Here is a 21,893-nt window from a genome sequence, read left to right on the forward strand (position 1 = left end):
CCAGTGTTTAGAACAGTACTTGGCACATAGTAAATGCTTAACAAGTACCATTATTATTGTTATTATTAAGAGGTCACCAGAGGCACAGATTCTCACCCCAAATTCTCCAAAGACAGGGGTAAAGTCCAGTCCGTTCTCTGTCATCTGGGCCGTGGCAGTCTAAGTCTGATGGAGCCCTATGTTTGTCAGGGGTGACTCAGATGCCAGCTCCGGGCCCTGGAGGGCACATCTGGGAGTGATCAGGCTTCCACTGACCATAGCTTGCTCTGGGAAGGGCCTGAGGCAGGGGAGTTCCTTCCTCGCCTCTAGCATCTCCTGTAGCACCATGACTAAGTGCATAGCCGGGGGGACTGGGCTGAGGCTACCGAGACCAACCACGGGGTTCAGGCGAGTAAGGGCAAGTGGCTAGCCCATACGCTGAAATTGGTGGGGGAATTGGCGGTCCCCTCCTTCACTGGTCTCGGGCCCGGGGGCGTGTCATTGTTTCAGGAGCTTCCTGGATTCCAGCAGAAATGAGCTGTGGGGAATAGTGGAAATTTGGGCAGTAGTGATGGCTAGTTGGGCTCCCGGACCTCTGAAGCATCAGGCAGCAAGCTCCGCTTGGAAAGAGAGGGAGTTCACTGGGGCTCCGTCCTGGCCCCCTCCTTCTGGGGGTTCCTCCCCCCTCCTGCCGGGGGTCCTGGCTTCTGTGCCTCATTTTCTGCATCCCACAGCTGCTGCTGGCTTGGGCAGGGGTAGTTCAGAGGTTCGCTCGAGATGGCCATGTGACACAATGTTCATGTCCTCCCGTGGCCAGACTCTTGGGGAGGAGTTTACAAACATAATCTTGGTTGCACTGTAGCTCTCCTCTTGGCTCCCCTCCTTCCACTGTGACCTTGATTCTCCTCCTCCTCCTCCCCCATTCTCCTGATGGTCTCCAGGCCGCCATGTGTGCTGGCTCATTCTTCTGGCTTCCCACCTGATATGGCTTTGGCGCCTACTGCCCTTTCCTGCTGCTTGACCTTATGACCTTGTAGTCAGAGCCTATGGTTTGAAGTGTCACCTTGGGGCCAGAGTGTGGGGATTTGGGTCAGGAGGTTCTTGTGCTCTGTAGTTGGCCCTCACGGGAGGATTGAGTTAAAACTATGTCCCTGCCCTCGATGCCCAGAGTAACCTTGCTATGTGGAGTCTCCCCTGGGGCTCTGATGGCAGTCGAGCGCCAGGCGGAACCAACCCTCCTTGCCGTGGCCTACTGGAGTCCATCCCATCTCCTAATGTGGATCTTCAGACTGTAGCTGCTGGACCTTGAGTGTCAGGGGCCGGTCCCACTCGGGTCTTGAGGGAGCCTTGGGTGGGGGGCACATTTTGGCATCTTCCAAAGCTCCCTAGGGCTCAGCGGCCACAAAAAAAATTGTCACTGCCTGCCAGCTACCCTAAGGGAGTGAAGAGAGAGTCTTGAGCCACTGGGTCAGGCCATAGAACCGTCTCGGCCAGGGACCAGTTGGGAAAGTTGATCCGTCTTAAAGTCTCCAGTGGGAAAGCGGAGCATGTTTGGCCCCTCCTGTGGAATATTTTTATTCATTTACACAAAATTTTCTTTTGGTTTTGTCCCGAGTGCTTAATGTTGACTCTGGCTGTTGCCGTGCTGGGTTGGTGTGGGTCGGGGTGGGGGGCTCCCGGGGAATCTCGGCTGCCCTCTGGAACTCTGGCTCCCCAGTCTCCCCCTCGCCCAGCTCTCCCTCAATCAGTCAATCAATGGATTTTATTGAGCGCTTACTATTTGCAAAGCGGAATTAGTGGACACATTCCCTACCCATAAGGAGCCTACAGGCTAGAGGGGGCTCCTCTCCTGGAGTAGCCATGCCTGGGCTCTGGGCCTGTCCCTAGCCCAAGGATGGTGGGGTGGCCATTAGGTGAAAGGGGTGGAGGGAGTGTAGGGGAGTGGTGGCTGAGCAGGGTCCATTGCTTGTTAGACTCCCAGCCCTCTCTCCCCCACACCCCTTTCTAGGTTAGGAGCTCCTGGAGGAGCTGAGCCATCCCATCATCCTCCCAGAATGCATTGGTCGGGAGGCTCACTGCTCTCTTTTTTCCTTCTCCTGCCTTCCTAGGACCGTCCAAATTGGCTGTCGCCCCTGCTTCCCCCTAGTCCACCTCTCCTCAGGGAGGGATGTCCCCAGCCGGTGGCCCCCCCGGCCCGAGCGGACGTACACGCTGGGCAGGGCAGCAGGGGGGCCGGCATGCCTCTCGCTGCGGAGACTGCACACTTCGTGCCCGCTGGGGGACGACTCAGTAGTCGAGAAGTCGCTCAAGTCGCTCAAGGACAAGAAGAAGAAGCTGGAGGAGGGTGGCCCGGTCTACAGCCCCGTCGTGGAGGTGGCCGTGAAGAAATCCATTGGCCAGAAGATCTTGGACGAATTCAAGCACTACTACCATGGCTTCCGGCTGCTGTGGATCGACACCAAGATCGCCGCCAGGATGCTGTGGCGGATCCTGCACGGCAACACGCTCTCCCGCCGAGAGCGGAGACAGGTACAGAGTGTTCCCGCCCTGCGGCCCCCGCCCCCACTTTCTATTAATAACAATAATTATGGTATTTGTTAAGTGCTTACTATGTGTTGAGCACTGTTCTAAACGCTGGGGTAGATACAGGGTAATCAGATTGGCCCCCGTGGGCCTCACATTTTTTAATCCCCATTTTTACTAGATGAGGTAACTGAGATACAGAGAAGCTAAGTGACTTGCCCAGGGTCACACAGCAGACAAGTGGCGGAGTCGGGATTAGAACCCACATCCTCTGACTCCCAAGCCCATGCTCTTTCCATTAAGCATCACTGCTTAATACTAGTGGTATTTGTTAAGTGCTTACTTTGTGCCAGGCGCCTTACTAAGCGCTGGGATGGATGTAAGCAAATCGGGTTGGATACAGTCTCTGTCCCATGTGGGGCTTACAGTTTCAATCCCCATTTTATAGATGAGGTAACACAGGCCCAGAGAAGTAAAGTGACTTGCCCAAGGTCACAGCATTTCCAGCTCAGAGCTGAACTTATCAAATGGGGGGCTCCCAAACAACTCCAGCGGTCCTTGGGACTGGGGGCTCCACATGAGACAAGGGCTGCATCCTAGCTCTGTATCTTGTATCTACTTCATTCATTTAATTGTATTTATTGAGCACTTACTGCGTGCAGAGCACTATACTAAGTGCTCGGGAGAGTACAATACAACAACGAACAGACACATTCCCTGCCCATAACAAGCTCACAGTCTAGAGAGGGAGCCGGGCGTTAATATACATACATAAATAAATGCCTATGCTATTGCTTAGCACAGGGCTTGGCATGGAGTGAGTGTTATGAGGCCTGTCCTCTTAGGGCTCTGATCTAGCCCTCCTCTTCCCCCAGAACTTGCGATGAGAGACCTCGGGGCTCTGGGTCTCGTTCCCCAAAAGCCAGAGCAGTTAGAGTCCAGGTCCTCTGATTCCCAGACCTGGGCTCTTTCCCCTGGGTCAGGCCGCATCTCAATTTGTAGTGGATCAGGCCTGGAGAAAGCACATATCAAGGCAGGCCAAACTCATCTTTAGGCTAGTTTGTCGGGTGTGGGGAGGTCTCCCCATTTCAGACTTCAGGAGTGGATCTCATTTGCAGGTGTAGCCTGGTCAAGTCTAAGTAAGCCTTGGGGATTTAGGTTTGTATGGGAGTGCAGTCTCTGCAGCCTGCCTGTGTTTTTAGTGGCTAACTCAGAATCTCATAATAATAGTAATAATACTGACGGTATTTGTTAAGCACTTACTAGGTGCCAAACGTTCCAAGCGCAGAGGTAGGTTCAAGGTAATCAGGTTGTCCCACATAGGGCTCACAGTTTTAATCCCCATTTTATAGATGAGGTAACTGAGGCACAGAGAAGTGAAGTGACTGGTGCAAAGTCACTCAGCTGACAAGTGGCGGAGCCAGGTTTAGAACCCATGACCTCTGACTCCCAAGTCTGTGCTCTTTCCACTAAGTCATATGCTTCTAGGTCCATCAATCAGTGGTATTTATTGAATGCTGTGTCCAGAGCATTGCACTCAGCACTTGGGAGAGTACACTACAGCAGACTTGGGAGACATGTTCCCCGACCTCAGGGAGCTTAAAGTCTAGAGGAGAGACAGTAAAATCCATTCTAGGTCAGGGAAGTGGCAGAGGGTTTAAGGATCTGGTTAGGAGTGTGGTGGGGCTGGGGTCAAGTGGCCCGGTGTTTGCCTCAAGTTTTGGGTAAGCAGTTGTAAGACGTGAAGATCAGAGGGGGAGAGTCTTTCTGAGAATCCTGAATCGCAGCAGGGGGCTGGCGCACAGAGTCCCTTAGAATTGGCTACTGGGGTGTCGGGTGAATCGCTGTTAAAAGTGGGATACAGAGGAAACCGGGGGGTCCTCAGAGCAGTGAAACAGCTAATTGGGCCGAGCCCATTGAACTCCTGTTGGCCGGGGGCTGGCCGGTCTGGGGGCATTCCCCTCCCTGCTGTCTTCGCCAGGGCTGACTGGCAGCAGGCAGGTAATAATAATGTTGGTATTTGTTAAGCGCTTACTATGTGCCGAGCACTGTCCTAAGCACTGGGGTAGACACAGGGGAATCAGGTTGTCCCATGTGGGGCTCACAGTCTTAATCCCCATTTTAATAATAATAATAATGTTGGTATTTGTTAAGCGCTTACTATGTGCCGAGCACTGTTCTAAGCGCTGGGGTAGACACAGGGGAATCAGGTTGTCCCACGTGGGGCTCACAGTCTTAATCCCCATTTTACAGATGAGGTAACTGAGGCACAGAGAAGTGAAGTGACTTGCCCAAAGTCACACAGCTGACAAGTGGCAGAGCCGGGGTTCGAACCAATGACCTCTGACTCCAAAGCCCGTGCTCTTTTCCACTGAGCCACGCTGCTTAGGGAACTGAGGCACAGAGAAGTTAAGTGACTTGCCCACAGTCACACAGCCAACAAGTGGCAGAGCTGGGATTCGAACTCATGAGCCCTGACTCCAAAGCCCATGCTCTTTCCACTGAGCCATGCTGCTTCTAGGTAGGTGAGTGAGCCTATGTGGGGAGGGTTAAAATGAAGGCGGTGCTATCCTCTTCTCTCCTTCCACATAGACTTCCACTGTGGGTTTGGCCTGGCCTTTTGGAGTGCTGCCCGTTAGGATAACAGAGGTCAAAGCTGAATGGTCATGTGTGCCTCGGGATGTTACTTTTTCATTTCCAGTAGCAAATGGCTAGATGGCAGAGGGTGGGCAGAGGGTTGGACGGTTGGCCCCACTGGGGGACCTTGGGGGCCTCTTTCTTTGGCCATTGACTTGACACAGATGTTCCAAGAGACTTTTTACCCAGGCCCCCTTGGCTGGGCTCTTTTCTGCTTCCACTCTCCCTGTGGTCACGTGGGGCCAGTGCACGTCCCAGAGTGACTGGTCACTGGTCACAGCCGCTTCCCCGCCTTCTTTTGTCACATGCTGCATTCCACTGGAAAAGACCAGCTTTCTTTCCAGTGAGAGCAAGGTGGAGCTCCACAGGCCAGGCGGGCAGTTGGCCAGATCAACTTACCATAGGGAACGGTCAGCTGGGAGGCAGAGTCTCAACGACGGGGCCTGGGAAAGAGAAAATGGGGAGAGAAAATGCACTGCCAACGATCGATTTTTATGCAGCGGTCAGCTTTGCCGGCCATGAGGCGGGCCTCCTAGTTAATCAGGTTAATAACTGCCACTGGCCCCAGGGTTAACCGATTCTCATTTTGTCTTTGTCCCAGAGAGCCAGGGGACCAAAGGGTCTGAAGAGGAAGAGCTGGGGGAAGGAGGAGGAGGAAGAGGGGTTGTGCTTGAAGAGATGTGTGCACTTTGATTGTGGTGCCAGGGCTCAGCAGGGGGAGAGCAGAACTCTGTCCCCATCTATTCTTTCTCTTTTGTCAGGTGGGTTGTGTGGGTAAGACCTTGATGACCAGGTTCTTTGAGAACGGTTCGGAAATGACTGATGTCTCTGGGGGCTGGGCTGGGGGAGAGGGGTTGTCCCCTTGCGGGGGAACCTGGGCCCCTTCTGGTTCTCCTACGATGCTGTCTTGGGAAATCAATCAATCAGTCCTGTTTATTGAGCACTTACTGTGAGCAGAGCACTGGACTACGCACTTAAGAGAGTCCCGTAGAAGAGAGTTGGTACAGATGTCACCTTCCCATAATAAGCCCACAGTCCAGAGGGGGAGACAGGCATTTATTTACATTGTGTAGAAAGCATTGTACTAAGACTTGGGAGAAAATGCACAGGTAGGAATTAAATACAGTCCCTGTTCTCTGTGGGGCTGAATAACCATTTAGGGGATTAGAATAAATTACGGATATGTGCCTAACTGCTGTGGGGCGGAGGGAGGTTTGAATAGTGGAAGCAAATCCAAGTGCAAGAGAAAGTATCCTATTTTGGGGTCAGAAGTCTTTTGCAAGGTTAGCTTTAAGGAGGAAGAAATGATGAAAAGTCTCCTTTATTTTTCCTTATAGTAATTAAGCACTTACTGGGTGCCAGGGACTGTCCGGGGGGGGGGGGGGCAGGTACAAGATAGAAAAATTTGTAGAAAAATGTTCTAAGCAGCAGAGTGAAGTATGGACTGCTGTGGGGAGCGACAGGAGGCAGGGAGGTCAGCAAGGAGGCTGAGAGTGTAATCAAGGCGGGATAAGATAAATGCTTGGGTTAACATGGTAGCAGTTTGGATGGAGAGGAAAGGGAGAGCTAAAAATGAAACTCCAGGCAGCAGCTTGCAGTGACTTCTGGCAGATCATGGCTCCTGGCAGTGTGCTCTGGCTCACGGGTGCTTCTGATGACAACTTGCAGTGATTTGTGGCATTTTGCAGCAGCAGTGGCATAAGATGAACGCATTCACGTGAGGGGGGACAGCAGCTTTTCAGGTAAAGTTGAAAACATCTTGATAAACTCTTAAAACGATTAAAGGAGCTAAAGAAAAGCTGCAAAGTGTCTTCCTGAAGAGGCGTGAGAGGAGCAAACCCGAAAGGAGCTGGATGGGAGACGGTGGCGGGCAGGCGGTGACGGGCCTCGGGCCCCAAGGGGTCCTCCGGTCAGCGGGCCGGAAACTGTGTGTCTGCATTCCCACAGTTTATGTCAATGCCACCATACAGCAGAGATGCCTTTGGGCCAGAGCATCTAGGGCAGTAACAATACCAGGGTGTGCCCACTTTCCCACAGCCTCGTGCCCAGGGCTTTGCCTACATCCCCGTAACCCATGCAGCTGGGGCTGTGCCCACTGGTTCATGTTAGGGATTTCACATGTAATGGCCACTCGTGATGAGTCAGACAGCAGCAAGTGTCTTTACCGGGTATTTAGTTGGTCAGTTTCGGGAAAAGAGTGAGGCTGAGTCAACAGCTAGAGAGAGGGGAGATGGAATCGAGGCGCTGGCCTGGGGTGCCACCCTGTTGGTGGCAGCCCTCCGGCTCCCAGTGGGTAGGGCTGGGGACATGGGTGGGGGGGGGCAGCCTCAGGGCTTTCTCCCCTCCACCAGGTCCTTTTGCTTGAATGCCAAGGCACCAAAGCCCAGAGACGTGGAGGCTTCCATTCATCTATTCATTCAATCATATATCTTGAGCACTTACTGTGTGCAAAGCACTGTACTAAGTGCATGGGAGAGTACAATATAACAATAAACAGAAACACTCCCTGCCCACAGCGAGCTTATAGTCTAGAGACATTAAGATAAATACATTACAGATACGTACGTAAGTACTGTGGGGCTAGGAGGGGGGATGAATAAAGCGAGCAAGTCAGGACGACAGAATGGAGTGGGAGAAGAGGAAAGGAGGGCTTAATCAGGGAAGGCCTCTTGGAGGAGATGTGCCTTCAATTAGGCTTTGAAGTAGGGAGAGTAATTGTCAGATAGGAGGAGGGAGGGGGTTCCTGGACAGAGGCAGAATGTGGGCGAGAGGCCCTACTGTCAATGGGACGAGGTCTCCTAGTCTTGCCTAGAGTGATCGCCTGGCAGTGTGGGCTGGCCCCCGCTCAGCCGTCTGCCTTCCGCTTCCCCTCACCGCCCCTGCATTTAGACATGCTCAGTTTGAGGTTCATCCAAGTACGGATGTCCTGAAGGCAGGAGGATATGCCACACTGCAGAGAAGGAGAGAGATCAGAGCTGTTTGAGAGAGGGATGTGGGAGTCACCCATGTGGAGATGGTAGTTCAAGCCATGGGAGCAAATGAATTCTCCAAGGGAGTGGATGTAGATGGAAAATAGAAGGGGCCCCAGAACTGAGCCTTGAGGGACCCTCACAATTTGAGGGTAGGAAGCAAGAGGAGGAGCCAGCAAAAGAGGCTGAGAATGAGCGACCGGAGAGATAGGAGTAGAGCCGAAAGAGGATGGTGTCCATGAAGTCGAGGTTGGGTAATCTTTCCAGGAGAAGGGGGTGGTCCACAATGTTGAAGGGAGCAGAGAGGTTGAGGAGGATTAGGATGAAGGAGAGGCTGTTTGATTTGGCAAGGAGGAAGTTATTGGTGACCTTGAAGAGGGCAATTTCCATGGAGTGAAGGGGGCGGAAGCCAGATTGGAGGGATTCAAGGAGAAAATTGGAAGAGAGGAGTTGGAGGCAGTGGGTGCAGACAGCTCTCTTAAGGAGTTTGGAGCTGCATGGTAGGAGGGAGATGGGAGTGATAACTGGAGGGAGCTATAGGGTCAAGGGATAGGGGAGACATGGGCATGTTTGAAAGCAGTAAGGAAGTGAACAGTTGAAGAATAGGCGGTCAGGGAGGGGAGAAGTGGGCAGGGAGGGCAAGTACTGTGATAAGGTGGGAAGGGAGGTGGAGGGGGTGGATTTGAGAGGAGGTGGAAGACCTCCTTTTGAGATTCTGCTTAGGGAAGGTGGGAGAGTTGAAGAGGGCATAGGACAAGGGAGAGATTGGGTAGGAGCAGGGGAGATTTTGGGGAGATCATGCCTGATTGTTTCAATTTTCTCAAGCGTGTGGCCAATTGGACTGAGATGGGTAGAGGATGGGGGCTTGAGGAGGGAATTAAGCATCTGAAACAGCAGGCTCAGGCGGTCGGCATCGTAGTCAATAAGGATGGAAAAATAGTGTTGCTCGGCAAAAGAGAATGCAGAGTTAAAGCAGGTGAGGATGAATTTGAGATGGGCATGGTCGGAACGTTGCTTGGATTTCCATCAGGAGCGCTGTGCAGCTCGACCACAGGAGCGGAGAAGGCGGACTGTGGAGTTGATCCAGGGCTGCGGGTTGGCAGTATGAGATAGGTGGAGGGCCAGGGGAGTGAGGGAGTTGAGTTCAGTGGAGACGTCGGGGCAGGCTTGTATTTGTGCATCAAAAGAAGGTAGATTGATGGCAGTGGATAGAGCACATGCCTGGAAGTCAGAAGGTAATGGGTTCTAATCCCGGCTCCACCACTTGTCTGCTGTGTGACTTTGGGTAGGTCACTTCACTTCTCTGTGCCTCATCTGTAAAATGGGAAATAAGACCGTGAGCCTCAGGTGGGACAGGGACTGTGTCCAGTCCGATTTGTTTTTATCCACCCCAGCACTTATTACAGTGCCTGGTACATAACAAGCCCTTAACAAATGTCACAATTATTATTATTATTGCTATTATTATTATCATTGAGATCAAATACAGCATAATGGCTTTACAGAATTGGGGAATTGGCAAAAGATCGGAAGTTTCTGTGGTGCACCAGGACCATCTGTAGGGAGGGGCTGTGTGGGAGAGAAGCAGAGCTCACCCACATGGCAGGAGCCAGGTAAGGTGCCCGTTTGGGTTTCGTGGTCACAGCGTGCAAGGGATTCTTTCCGTGCCTCACCCACCCAGGGATGCGAACTCGCCACAACAGTTTCGCCTTGGTGACGAAGGCCGGGCAAGATGTGGTGGCAGAGCCCCATCTGCCTCGACCCGAGTTTATCCCAGGGCATGGAAAGCCTCCTGCCTGTGGGAAGGGTGGGGGGAAATGGGTTTGGAATGTGAAGGGTTGAAATGTGGTCAGTCACACCAAATTGAAAGGATAAGGCCCTGAATTTGTGTAGCACTTTCATGCTACTTGTCTCCTTTGTTCCCTGAACTTCCCTTTGGGCTGGGGAGAAGCAGACATCTTGTCCCAGTTCATAGATGAGGGCACCGAAGCCCAGAGAGGTTGTGAGTTGCCCAAGACCACACAGTAGTCTGGTGGTCAAACAGATCATTTGACTCCCAGCTCCTTTTCCTTCTGGGAATGGTAATTTCTTTTCTTCACTGCAGTTCCCATGGCCAACAGGACCTTTGCACAATCCACTAGATTGTCAAGTTCTCCACTAGACTGTCAGCTCATCTTAATTATTATTGTTTTTATTTGCTTACGGTGTGTCAAGCATTGTTTTGAACTCCTTATGATCAGGGAATGTGTCTACCAACTTGATGTTTTAATGGTTTTAATGTTTTAAGCACTACCTGTCAAACAAGCACTGGGATAGATACTAGTTCATTAGATTGGACACAGTCCCTGTCCCACATGGGTCAAAGTAGGAGAGAGAACTCTACTATATCGTCTTCTCCTGAATTCTTAGTCCATTACTCCACAAGCAGTAAGCATGCAGCAAATAGATTGACTGAGAAACAGCGTAGTCTATTGGAGAGAGCATGGGCCTGGGAGTCAGAAGGACCTGGGTTTTAATTCTGAATCTGCCTCTTGTCTGCTCTGTGACCTTGGGCAACTCACTTCACTTCTATGAGCCTCAGTTACCTCATCTGGAAAATGGGGATTTAGACTGTGAGCCCCATGTGGGACCAGAACTTGTATCTACTGCTGCACTTAGTACAGTGCCTGGCACATAATACGCGCTTAACAAATACCATTCAAAAAAACTTGAGGTAAAGAACCCTTTAGAGAAGCAGCGTGGTTCAGTGGAAAGAGCCCGGGCTTTGGAGTCAGAGGTCATGAGTTCAAATCCCGGCTCTGCCACTTGCCAGCTGTGTGACTGTGGCAAGTCGCTTCACTTCTCTGTGCCTCAGTTACCTCATCTGTAAAATGGGGATGAAGTCTGTGAGCCCCACGTGGGACAACCTGATTCCCCTGTGTCTACCCCAGCGCTTAGAACAGTGCTCTGCACATAGTAAGCGCTTAACAAATACCATCATTATTATTATTATTAACCCTGAGTGAGCCAGTGAGCAGGAAGGGCAGGGGGAGGAGGGTGGAGAGGAGGGGAATAGGGTATGAGCCAATAGGCAGGGAGGGTAGAGCTTGACCACAGAAAGTGGGGCGGGGTTGAGTCACTAGGCCAGGGCCAGAGAGGGAGGGAAAAAATCTGGGTGAACCAGCAGCCAGCAATGTCAGGGCTTGGGGGAGAAGGAGGGAAGGGAGGACGGGGAGGTAGCTACCCTAGTGCTCAATACAATGCTTGGCACATAGTAAATGCTGAACAAATTCTCTCATTATCATTATTATATTTGGAGGTAAAGAACCCCAAGTGAGGCAGCAGCCAGGGAACACAGGGTGGGGTAGGGCAGGGCGAAGAGGGAGGGACAGGAGCAGGAGGAAAGGGGGAAACAGGAGCTTGGAGCAAACAGGCAGGAGGACAGAGAAGGAGAGTGAGTGAGTGGGTGGGCAAGGGAGAGGTAGGAGGGGGACAACTCAGAGGGGCTGACAGAACCAGAGGTCCCAGAGAGGGAATGGCTGGGGTTGGGCCCCAGGGGTGGACCAGTAGCCAACAGGAAACCAGCGGTGGGGCTGGTCTCGGGCCAGGGGAGGCTCCATCCTTATCTCATCTCTGTCCTCTTAGGTTTCTCCGCAAATTTTCAGTAGGTCAAGTAGAATCTAGCAGCATTCACTACTTGGGTTCTGCATTTTTCTGTGCTCCTGGGCAGGGGATATAGGGAAGGTTGGCTGAATTAATGAAATGGTGCTCTGTAATCTTGTTAAAAGAAATCATTTTCATCTACTTGGAAGGAAAACCATTGCTTTTTGTTGTAGTCATTATTATGGTACCCTTTAAGAACTTATGATGTGCCAGGTACTGGGGGTAAGCACTGGGGTAGATCTAATTTATTCAGGTTGAACACAGTAATTGTCCCACATACGGCTCACAGTCTTGATATTCGATGAGGTAACTGAGTCTCAGAGAAGTGAATTGCCCAAGGTTACACAGCAGACAAGTGGTGGAGCCAGAATTAGAACCTGGGTCCTCCTGACTCCCCGACCCATGCTCTGTCCATTTGGCAACACTGCTTCTCAGCAGGATTCCCGCTGTTTAAGTGGGAAGCCTCAGGCAGAGGAATGATGGGGGTCGGAGCCCGGCAGGCAGAGATGCTGGAGTCGGGCTGGGGTCAGAGGCTTTTGGAGAACACTTTGCACTTGTGCATTCGCACGGTGGTGATGCCAGAAAACTCATTCCAGGGGTGGAAGTGGGGATCGGAAGGCACATCCCGTGCCTTGGCAAACAATAGCATCAAGTGTCGGACCGTCCAGGGGAATAGCCCAGCCTTTAAACGGTTTAGATGAGCCCTCTCCCGATCTGTTTTGTAGGGTCATGGACACTTTTGGCTGATATCGTGCTTCCTCCTTAGATCAGGAAGGCATTTTATTGGGAAAACCCCAGGCTCTGTGAATTCCTCCATATGCAAGTTATCTTTTGTTTCTCTTCTAAACAGTTTCTTCGGATCTGTGCTGACCTCTTCCGCCTGGTACCCTTCTTGGTGTTTATAGTCGTCCCATTTATGGAGTTCCTGCTTCCGGTGGCCGTGAAGCTGTTCCCAAATATGCTGCCGTCCACATTTGAGACACAGTCCATAAAGGTAAACCTCTTCCTTCCCTCACCCAACCACCGAGCCATCCCCCGACCCTCACCGGAGGCAGGCAGACGGAGCGATAGCCATGCTAACCAGCCACCATCCTCGGCCACAGATGTAGTGGTGCCTCTCTGGCCTGGAGGAAGTGGCTAGGAAAAGCGAGCCCGGCGTGGGATGGCCCCGCCTGAACTAAAACCTTCCTGTCGCTCGCTTCTGCAGGAGGAGAGATTGAAGAAGGAACTGAGAGTCAAGCTGGAGTTGGCTAAATTCCTCCAAGACACCATCGAAGAGATGGCTCTAAAGAACAAAGCAGCCAAGGGTGACGCCACCAAGGACTTTTCTGTGTTTTTCCAAAAGGTGATTGTGCTTTTCAAGAGTGGGCACTTGAGGGCCGGGGTGGGCTCTAGTTTCTACTCCCAGGCCAGTCTCCCTCCCTGGGGCCTAGGTCTGGAGCTCCTGTTCCTGGCCTCCGAATCCAGTGGGGAGTCTTGGTGTTTTCCTGGGTGCCAGGTGCTCTCCTCAGTCACTGCCGATGCCCTCCCTGCCCATCAGGAGCATTCACTTCAAGCGGGCCCTGCCTTGTCCCTGGCTGGTGCCGCAGAGCAGGGCTGCCCTTCCGAGTCACCTTATAGGCCCCAAGTCACGGGCGGCTGTCCTCCACTCCGGCCGGCCGGCTGGCCGGACCCTCTGTCGCTGTGGAAGCGGGCTCAGGAAACCTTTCTTTTTTGCCAGATCCGAGAGACGGGTGAGAGACCCACAAACGAGGAGATCTTGCGCTTCTCGAAGCTGTTCGAGGACGAGCTGACCCTGGACAACCTGACCCGGCCGCAGTTGGTGGCCCTGTGCAAGCTTCTGGAGCTCCAGTCCATCGGGACCAACAACTTCCTGCGCTTCCAGCTCATCATGAGGCTGAGGTCCATGAAGGCCGATGACAAGGTGAGCTGGTGGGACTCCCAGCCCGGCCCCTTGCCACCTCCTTACCAGAGGAGCAACGTGGCATAGTGGATAGAGCATGGGCCTGGAAGTCAGAAGGTCATGGAAAGAGCCCGGGCTTGGGAGTCAGAGGTCATGGGTTCGAATCCCAGCTCTTGTCACTTGTCAGCCGTGTGACTGTGGGCAAGTCACTTAACTTCTCTATGCCTCAGTTATCTCATCTGTAAAATGGGGGTGAAGAGTATGAGCCTCACATGGAACAACCTGATTATCCTGTATCTCCCCCAGCGCTTAGAACAGGGCTCTGCACGTAGTAAGCGCTTAACAAATACCAACATTATTATTATTATTTTTAATTCTGGCTCTGCCATTTGTCTGCTGGGTGGCCTTAGGCAAGTCACTTCACCCAATATGCTTGTATTCACCCCAGCACTTAGTACATAGTAAGCGCTTAACTGATACCTTTTAAATAAATGAATAAAATTAATAAGCTGGGGTGGGGAATCTTCGAGGTCTTTGAGTGTGAATCTCTGCCTGGGCTCTGTCGGCACCTAGGGCTGCTTACCACAACTGGCAGGACAGAGAGTTGGAGCAGCTTGGACCGGGCAGGTCTCATCATCTTCGGGGTGGACCGGGGGTCCTAGAGGGTGGGCCAGAACCTCGAGTCCCCGGGGGCTCCCAGGCCTAGTTGGGAGTTCTTGCCCGAAGCCAGGCTTGACCTAGCCAAGGAGCTAGCAGAGCTGAGCAGAGATGCCCTGATTTGGAGCCCCATCTCCCTTCCCAGTTGTCCCAATCTTTGGGTCGTGTTTTTTCCTCGAATCAGTTTTTCATACAATCAATCCATCACTTACTTGAGGGGGTTTGCTGAGTACTGCTGCCTGAAGAGCATTGTACTGGCTGCTTGGGAGAGTACAGTAGAGTTAGTAGCCACGGTCCCCTGTCCTCAGGGAGCTGACCATCCAGCAGAGGAGGCTGACCGACAGGCGGAACAAGGGGTCTGGCCTTGAGCCTGGGCTTCAGCCGGCCGGTCTGGGGGGCATGGGGGAAAGGGCTGTCGCCCCTGAGCATGGCCGCCATGTCTGTCTTGAAGCTGATTGCTGAGGAAGGCGTGGACACCTTGAACGTCAAGGAGCTGCAGTCTGCATGTCGGGCCAGAGGGATGCGGGCCTTGGGGGTGACGGAGGAGCGCCTGAGGGAGCAGCTGAAGCAGGTAAGGACCGGTTCCAGTGGGTGCACGGGCAGCTGGGGGGCGGCCCAGAGAGTACGTGGTTGGGGAAGCCTCAACAGGGCCCTGGGACAGGAGGAGGAGGAGGAAGAGAAGGAGGAGGAGGGAGGCCGAGGAAGGTAGCCTGGCTGGAAGGCAGCCACCTCCTGGGATGATCATCTGGTCTCCACCTCTGCATGGTGAACCAACCCTGCTGGGACTCCTCTCCATGAAATGCCCTATGCACCCTCAAAACTCGTCCTGGGCCTTCCTCCTCCAGGCTGATTGACCTTCATTCTCATCGTCTGGACTCCAAGGATTCAGTTTCTTGCCTCGGGATGTTTGTGTCCCTTCACTGGGCTCTCTGGGATTTTCTTGTTCTTAATGTGCATAGGCAGAAACTGGCGGTCCATGATTTACACGTGCATGTACACACACCTGGGTGCTCTTTCCCCTCTGCTCCCCCACCCCTCATTAGTACACTCTTGGGCATATGGCCACCTGTGTGCACATTTCCGTGCACAGTACCTCCTCTGGGCAGTCTTCCACCTAAGAGCACATACCTGTGTACACACCCATCCTTGTGCACATTTCCGTGCACACATCCCAGTTTCCATTTACAGGGATTCAACCTAAATCAGTTATGCTTGTTTATTTGCATCAAGGAACACACTGGTGTTTCTACAAGCAAATCACAATTTTATTGAAATGTTCTTTGGCTCCAAGTAGATGCTTCCCCAGCACACTCATAACTGCCACACCCTTACACACAAATACACAAATAATAATGTTGGTATTTGTTAAGCGCTTACTATGTACAGAGCACTGTTCTAAGCGCTGGGGTAGACACAAGGGAATCAGGTTGTCCCACATGGGGCTCACAGTCTTAATCCCCATTTTACAGATGAGGTAACTGAGGCACAGAGAAGTGAAGTGAGTTGCCCACAGTCACACGGCTGACAAGTGGCAGAGCTGGGATTCGAACCTATGACCTCTGACTCCAAAGCCTGTGCTCTTTCCACTGAGCCACGCTGCTTCTCTAACATCTTTCTCACCCTCACATGCAAATACTGATATATTCCTCCACGTTCAAATGCAAATACATATACATTCCTTCTCACCCTCACACGCAAATACACATATATTCCTCCTCACCTTCACATGCACATCCACATATAGGCCTCCACATCCTTACATGCATGCACGTGCGCGCACACAAACACACACACACACACACTCTCTCGCTCTCGCTCTCTCCTCACGTGCTTAGCTGGCCAGGCCAAGGGGAAGATGTAGATCTGAAGTGTACGGGACTTTGGACGATGGACTGGTTGGTTCTTTATGCCCCGTTTATGGGCATTTGAGATGCTTAAGCAGCAGACATTGATCTTATCTCTTCATATCTAATCTTTCTTTGGAACTCATTGGCCCAGTTTCTCCTGTCCTTTGGATAGGGCCAGTTCGGTCAGGCCCAAAATGTGCCATTCTTCAGCTTTCAGGGAGGGAGGACCAAGACCACAGCGTGGCTCAGTGGAAAAAGCCTGGGCTTTGGAGTCAGAGGTCATGAGTTTGACTCCCGGCTCTGCCACTTGTCAGGCGTGTGAATGTGGGCAAGTCACTTAACTTCTCTGTGCCTCAGTTACCTCATCTGTAAAATGGGCATTAACTGTGAGCCTCACGTGGGACAACCTGATTACCCTGTATCTTCCCCAGTGCATAGAACAGTGCTCTGCACATAGTGCTTAACAAATATTATTATTATTATTATTATTATTATTATTATTATTATTATTAAGACCATCCCATTGTCAGAACTCCTTCCATGAGAGTGTATCCGGGACCACTTCGCAGTCAGCACATACAATTACATGGGTGGGTTTGACAGTCTCCTGGCCCTTTTAGCTATCCCACAGCCGTCCCCTTTCACAAACACTCACATACACATCTAGCACCCTATTAACCCTCTTTTTTTCTAATATGACATTTGTTAAGCACTTACTCTGCACCAGGCACTATACTAAACGCTGGGTTACGTACAAACTAATCAGGTTGGGCACAGCCCATGTCCCACATGAGACTCACAGTCTTAATCCCCATTTTAAGGATGAGGTCACTGAGGCACAGAGAAGTGAAGTGACTTGCCAAAGGACACACAGCAGGCAAATGGCAAAGCTGGGATTAGAATTCACGTCCTTTTGACTCCCAGGCCTGTGCCCTATTCGCTAGGCCACGCTACTTCCTTTAAGTTTACAACACACACTACTATTGCATGGACACTCAGGGGCAGGGTAGTGCCCAAGCACACTACCATGCATGCCTCATCCACATCCCCCCCCACAATGCGTACACCCTTATTCATCCTCAGTGAAAAGAGCACAGGCTTGGGAGTCAGAGGTCATGGGTTCAAATCCTGACTCAGCCACTTGTCAGCTGTGTGACTTAGGGCAAGTCACTTAACTTCTGTGCCTCAGTTACCCCATCTGCAAAATGGGGATTGAGAGGTTGTCAACGTGGGACAATCTGATTACCTTGTGTCTACCCCAGTGCTTAGAACAGTGCTTGGCACATAGCGCTTAACAAATACCAGCATTACTATTCTTATTATCCACCCATGTATACCCCTGTGCACACTCCGACCCTGGTGCAAGCTCCCACCTGTGTGTACATAGCAACCCACGTGCTCATATCCGTGCACACGCCCAATCCTGGCACATACCCTTGCACACTCCGTCCTCATGCAGGCAACCAGTCATGCCTCCATTCCCCCGCACCCTCACTCTGGCAGGCTGAGAGTCCCAGTTGTCGGTGGAGAAATCTCTGGCCGGGGAGTGGGAACTCTTCACCCTCATTCTCCTTCTCCTTACCAGGACTCTGCCCAGTAACTCCTACTCCTGTTTTCTTCTCCCACACACCTTCTGCTTCCTGGCACTCTGCTGGGGCCAGTGTCAGCTAGCTGGCACTCAGAGGGGGGGTATGTGCCCTCTCAGGGTTGCCGGGAGATACTGCCAGTTACTTATTGACTGCGTGCCAAGTTTTACTGCGTGCGGGGCCGAGTGCCAGCAGCGTCACGGAGGGCATTTAGGTCCCTGGCTGGGCTCCTTCACCTGTTCTCTGGGGCTGCACACTGGGCTGGGGTTGGCCCAGATGAGGCTGGGCAGCGGCACGGAGGGCACCATACCGGGCTCCTTCACGCCGGTCCCTTGAGACCTGCCGGTGGGCTGGGTGGGGCTGGGTGGGAGTTGGACTGGAGCTCCTTAAGAGAGGAGCAGAGGCAGCCTATGTATTCAGTACATTAATCAATCTGGGGTATTTATTGAGCACCTACTCTGTGCAGAGTAATAATAATAATAATAATGTTGGTATTTGTTAAGCGCTTACTATGTGCAGAGCACTGTTCTAAGCGCTGGGGGAGACACGGGGGAATCAGGTTGTCCCACATGGGGCTCACAATCTTAATCCCCATTTTACAGATGAGGTAACTGAGGCCCAGAGAAGTGAAGTGACTTGCCCACAGTCACACAGCTGACAAGTGGCCGAGCTGGGATTCGAACTCATGACCTCTGACTCCAAAGCCCATGCTCTTTCCACTGAGCCACGCTGCTTCTCTGGGGCACTGTCCCAGAGAACTGGGGCAGAGCACTGTCCTAAACTCTCAAAAGAGTCCAGTAGACTGAGTGGATGTGGATCCCTGTACTGAAGGAGCTTCCAGTGTAGCCGGGGAGACAGATGTGAAAATAAATGACTGGTAGGGGAAACAGCAGCGTATAAAGATGTTGGGGCTGGAGGTGAGAATCATAATAACCGGGAGTACGGTTAGGACCCAAGTGCTTAGGCGGCACAGAGGGGACGGAGAATGGGGAGTGGAGGTGAGAGGTGAGTCAGGGAAGACTTCTGGAGGAGATGTCAGAGAAGCAGCGTGGTTCAGTGGAAAGAGCACGGGCTTTGGAGTCAGAGGTCATGGGTTTGAATCCCAGCTCGGCCACTCGTCAGCTGTGTGACTTTGGGCAAGTCACTTGACTTCTCGGTGCCTCAGTAACCTCGTCTGTAAAATGGGGATTAAGACTGTGAGCCCCACGTGGGACAACCTGATTCCCGTGTGTCTACCCCAGCGCTTAGAACAGTGCTCGGCACATAGTAAGCGCTTAACAAATACCAACATTATTATTATTATTATTATGTCATTTTAGGAGGATTTTGAAGGTGGGGAGAGCGGTGGTGAACTTTAAGATATGAAGTGGGAGGGAGTTCAAGACCCGAGGGAGGACATGGGCAAACTGCAAGCCATGTTGGAGTCTGGATGTGGGTCAGGACGTGGTGTCTTGGTTGCCTACAGGAGAGACCCAAATTCCTGCAGCCTCCCGGGACACCCTTGCCCCTGCCCCTGCCCTGGGAGCCTGGAGCTTGGACATCCAGGCACCCCATAGTGGCCCCGGCCAGAAGTGCCTAATGGATAGAGCACAGGCCTGGGGGTCAGGAGGACCTGGGTTCGAATTCTAGCTCCTTCACTTGTCTTCTGTGTGGTCTTGGGCAAGTCACTTCACTTCTCTGGGCCTCAGTAACCTCATTGTTAAAATGAGGATTAACACTCTGAGCCCTCCGTAGGATGGGGACTGTGTCCAACCTGATGAGCTTATGTCTACCCCAGCGCTTAATACGGTGCCTGGTACATAGGAAGTGCTTAACAAATACCATTTTTTAAAAAAGGGCGCAGCTGGGAGAGCAGCTGTTTCTGGACTCTGTCTCCCGGCAGGGGCAGACCGTACACTGTGGCCTCATGGTGGGACCTGGGAAGCAGCCGGTCTGCATCCTGCGGGTTGGACTGATGGTTTGGCTTGGGAATTACAGTGGCTGGACCTGCACCTGAACCAAGAGATCCCCACATCCCTGCTGATCCTGTCCAGGGCCATGTACCTGCCGGACACCCTGTCCCCGGCCGACCAGCTGAAAACCACGCTGCAGACGCTTCCCGACCGCGTGGTGAGTGCCCTTTCCCTGGGAAGGATGGACGGATGGCTCGCGGCACCCCTGGGAAATGGGCCAGGTCGGATCGGGCCACCTGTTTCTGGCCCGTCGGTCTGCTGGCTTTGGGCTCTTCTGCACTGTGTGTACTTTGACTTGAGAGGGCAATGGGGTGGGGTGTCCCATCTGTGGGTTGGACAGACATCATCCCGGTGCTTGGCGCCACTGGGATCAAACGGGCTGCGGAGAGCTGGTCACATCAGAGAGCGTCGTGCTGGGCGCGGGGGTCTTAGGAGAAGTGCTGTCCCTATTGTCTCCCAAGGGGCACCCATGCCAGTGGGGCAGGAAGACACATGGGCCAGTAAGGGCAGAAGCCAATCAATGCTCAAAGCGGGTCGAGAGGGAACAGCCAGAAATGTTGGTGGTAAAATGCAGAGGTTTGAAGGCTACTCATGGGACGTTGTTGTCCACTTCTGGCAGATGCCCAGCAGGGAGACACGACCAGCAACAGGGGAGTGGCTTCAGCCAGCCTCTGTTCCTGCAGCCCGGAGAGGACAGAATGAGGCGGGAGGGGAAGGGCCATCCTAGACCTCAAACAGCTTCCTCAGGCACTGGTGGTGTGGAGCTGGGGTTCCTGGGGATGGAGCCGTGAAACCAGTTCAGGGGTCCTCAAGGCTGTGGTAACTTGTAACTGGCTCCGTTTTCTCTGTTTTCTCCTCTCTCTCCTCTGATTTTCTCCCCTACCTGTCGCTCTCTCTCTCCTCTCGCTCTCTCTGTCTCCTCTCGCTCTCTCTGTCTCTAGACCATAGAAGCTCAGGTCAAAGCAGCTGAGGTGGAGGGGGAGAAAGTGGACAATAAGGCCAAGTTGGAAGCCACCCTCCAAGAAGAAGCAGCCATCAGGCAAGAGAATGAGGAAAAGGAACAGGAGAAAGCTGCTGAGAAAGCCAAGGAAACGCTCCAAGTGGCAGCAGCGGTAAGTGTGGGGTCACTGGGAGGCCTAGTGCTAGACTGAGCACCCACTGAGGGCCCGTGAGACCAGAGCCTTGGACTGAGCATTGTACTGGACGCCCATTGTGAGGAACCCTTAGCTAAATGTTGGGGAGAGTACATCTGGAGCAGAAGATAAGATCCCTTATCACACCTCCTCCCCTCATCCCTCTATCGTCTTATTTATGTTTTTATGGTATTTAAGTGCTTACTATGGGCCAGGCATTGTACTAACTGCTGGGGCAGCTACAAGCTAATCAGGTTGGATACGGTCCATGTCCCACATGAGGCTCACAGTCTTAATTCCCCATCCTCTGTCTCCTCCTCCCGTCCCCTCTCTCCTCCCCCATCCCCTCTATCCTCTTCCTTCCCCCGCCCCCATTTCCTCTCTCCTCCCCCGTCCCCTATCTCCTCCGTTCTCGTCACCTTTTGCTGGCATTGTGTTTGACTAGTCTGATTTGGAGTGTGATTCTTGAAGCCAGCCATAAACTGGCAATGACCTTGTTTTCTCTTCACTGGCCTCCTTTCCCTTCCGTTCCCCTTCCCTTCTTCTCCCTCCCCTCCCCTCAAAATCTCCCATCTTTGAGGGGAACCTAGACTGTATCCCTGGGCTGTGTTTTCGTCCTGGGCCAAGTGCAGTCCTAAGTCTAAAAAGATGTCGATCCATCGATTGACTGTGGTTTTGGAATTCAGAAAGAAGCCCAGCTAGAAGCGGATTTGGAGGTGGCCACTGCCCTTTCCAGCCAAAGCCCTTCGGCCAGAGAGCCTGACCCAGACCTGGCCAAGATGCCCCCGGCGGCCCCCTCGGAGGTGTTGAAAGATATGGCTCCTGTCCTGGAAGGTCTCAAGGTAAGTGGGATTGGTCATTCTGAGTCTTTGAGGGGTGTTTTCAGAGGTCCACCATTCTTCCTCGTGTCCTGTTTGGCCCACTCCTTCAGCCCCCGGAGGCGGGCGGAAAGTTCCACATGTTGGGAAGGAAATGTGGATTGCTGTTTTGCCTATTGGAAAATGCGGGACCCTGCTTATAGTCAGAAGAGACGAGGCCACCCTGGTCTCTCCTGCTTGTTACCTG

At 52.6% G+C, this 21,893-nt stretch overlaps 1 protein-coding gene across 1 annotated transcript in view; it reads left to right on the forward strand.

Annotated features, from left to right (window-relative positions):
* LETM1 (leucine zipper and EF-hand containing transmembrane protein 1) overlaps positions 1-21,893 on the forward strand; it is a 55,066-nt gene that overhangs the window by 19,720 nt on the left and 13,453 nt on the right. Inside the window, exons 3-10 of the mRNA XM_029062176.2 lie at positions 2,088-2,508; positions 12,601-12,744; positions 12,958-13,095; positions 13,471-13,674; positions 14,762-14,881; positions 19,721-19,852; positions 20,637-20,807; positions 21,515-21,670. Coding sequence (XP_028918009.1) covers positions 2,088-2,508; positions 12,601-12,744; positions 12,958-13,095; positions 13,471-13,674; positions 14,762-14,881; positions 19,721-19,852; positions 20,637-20,807; positions 21,515-21,670 — 1,486 coding nt within the window. The remainder of the gene's footprint in view (positions 1-2,087; positions 2,509-12,600; positions 12,745-12,957; positions 13,096-13,470; positions 13,675-14,761; positions 14,882-19,720; positions 19,853-20,636; positions 20,808-21,514; positions 21,671-21,893) is intronic.

This window comes from Ornithorhynchus anatinus, chromosome 4 (assembly GCF_004115215.2).
Source record: "Ornithorhynchus anatinus isolate Pmale09 chromosome 4, mOrnAna1.pri.v4, whole genome shotgun sequence".
Taxonomy (NCBI): domain Eukaryota; kingdom Metazoa; phylum Chordata; class Mammalia; order Monotremata; family Ornithorhynchidae; genus Ornithorhynchus; species Ornithorhynchus anatinus.